This window comes from Eimeria mitis, genomic scaffold (genome assembly GCF_000499745.2).
Source record: "Eimeria mitis Houghton genomic scaffold, Emh_scaff2409, whole genome shotgun sequence".
Classification (NCBI taxonomy): Eukaryota; Apicomplexa; class Conoidasida; order Eucoccidiorida; family Eimeriidae; genus Eimeria; species Eimeria mitis.
Window position 1 is genome coordinate 6,597 of NW_013570747.1, and position 283 is coordinate 6,879.

At 52.3% G+C, this 283-nt stretch overlaps 1 protein-coding gene across 1 annotated transcript in view; it reads right to left on the minus strand.

The window, feature by feature from the left end:
- The window catches only part of EMH_0053380 (uncharacterized protein), a gene marked incomplete at both ends in the record, with an annotated part of 4,618 nt that overhangs the window by 2,759 nt on the left and 1,576 nt on the right, over positions 1 to 283 (minus strand). Inside the window, one exon of the mRNA XM_013496995.1 lies at positions 52 to 281. Coding sequence (XP_013352449.1) covers positions 52 to 281 — 230 coding nt within the window. The remainder of the gene's footprint in view (positions 1 to 51; positions 282 to 283) is intronic.

Below are 283 nucleotides of genomic sequence, written 5' to 3' on the forward strand. Positions count from 1 at the left end.
GCTGAAGACGCCACTGTGGACGCTTCAGATTCAGAAAACGGTTGAGCTGACTGATGCTGCTGCTGCTCCTGCTGGTAGCTGTGGTTTACAAGGTTATCATGTTTTTGGCTGCCCCAGTGCATGTCCAGCAACAACGCAGACGCTCGCATGCATGCATCTTTCAACAGGTGTTTCTGTTCTTCTTGGGTCTTTCCTCGGAGAGAAGGATACGAAGTCAAGCCACTACAGCGGCAGCAGACGATGGAGCAGCATTCCTCTTCCTCATCGTGTTGCTGCTGCTCCT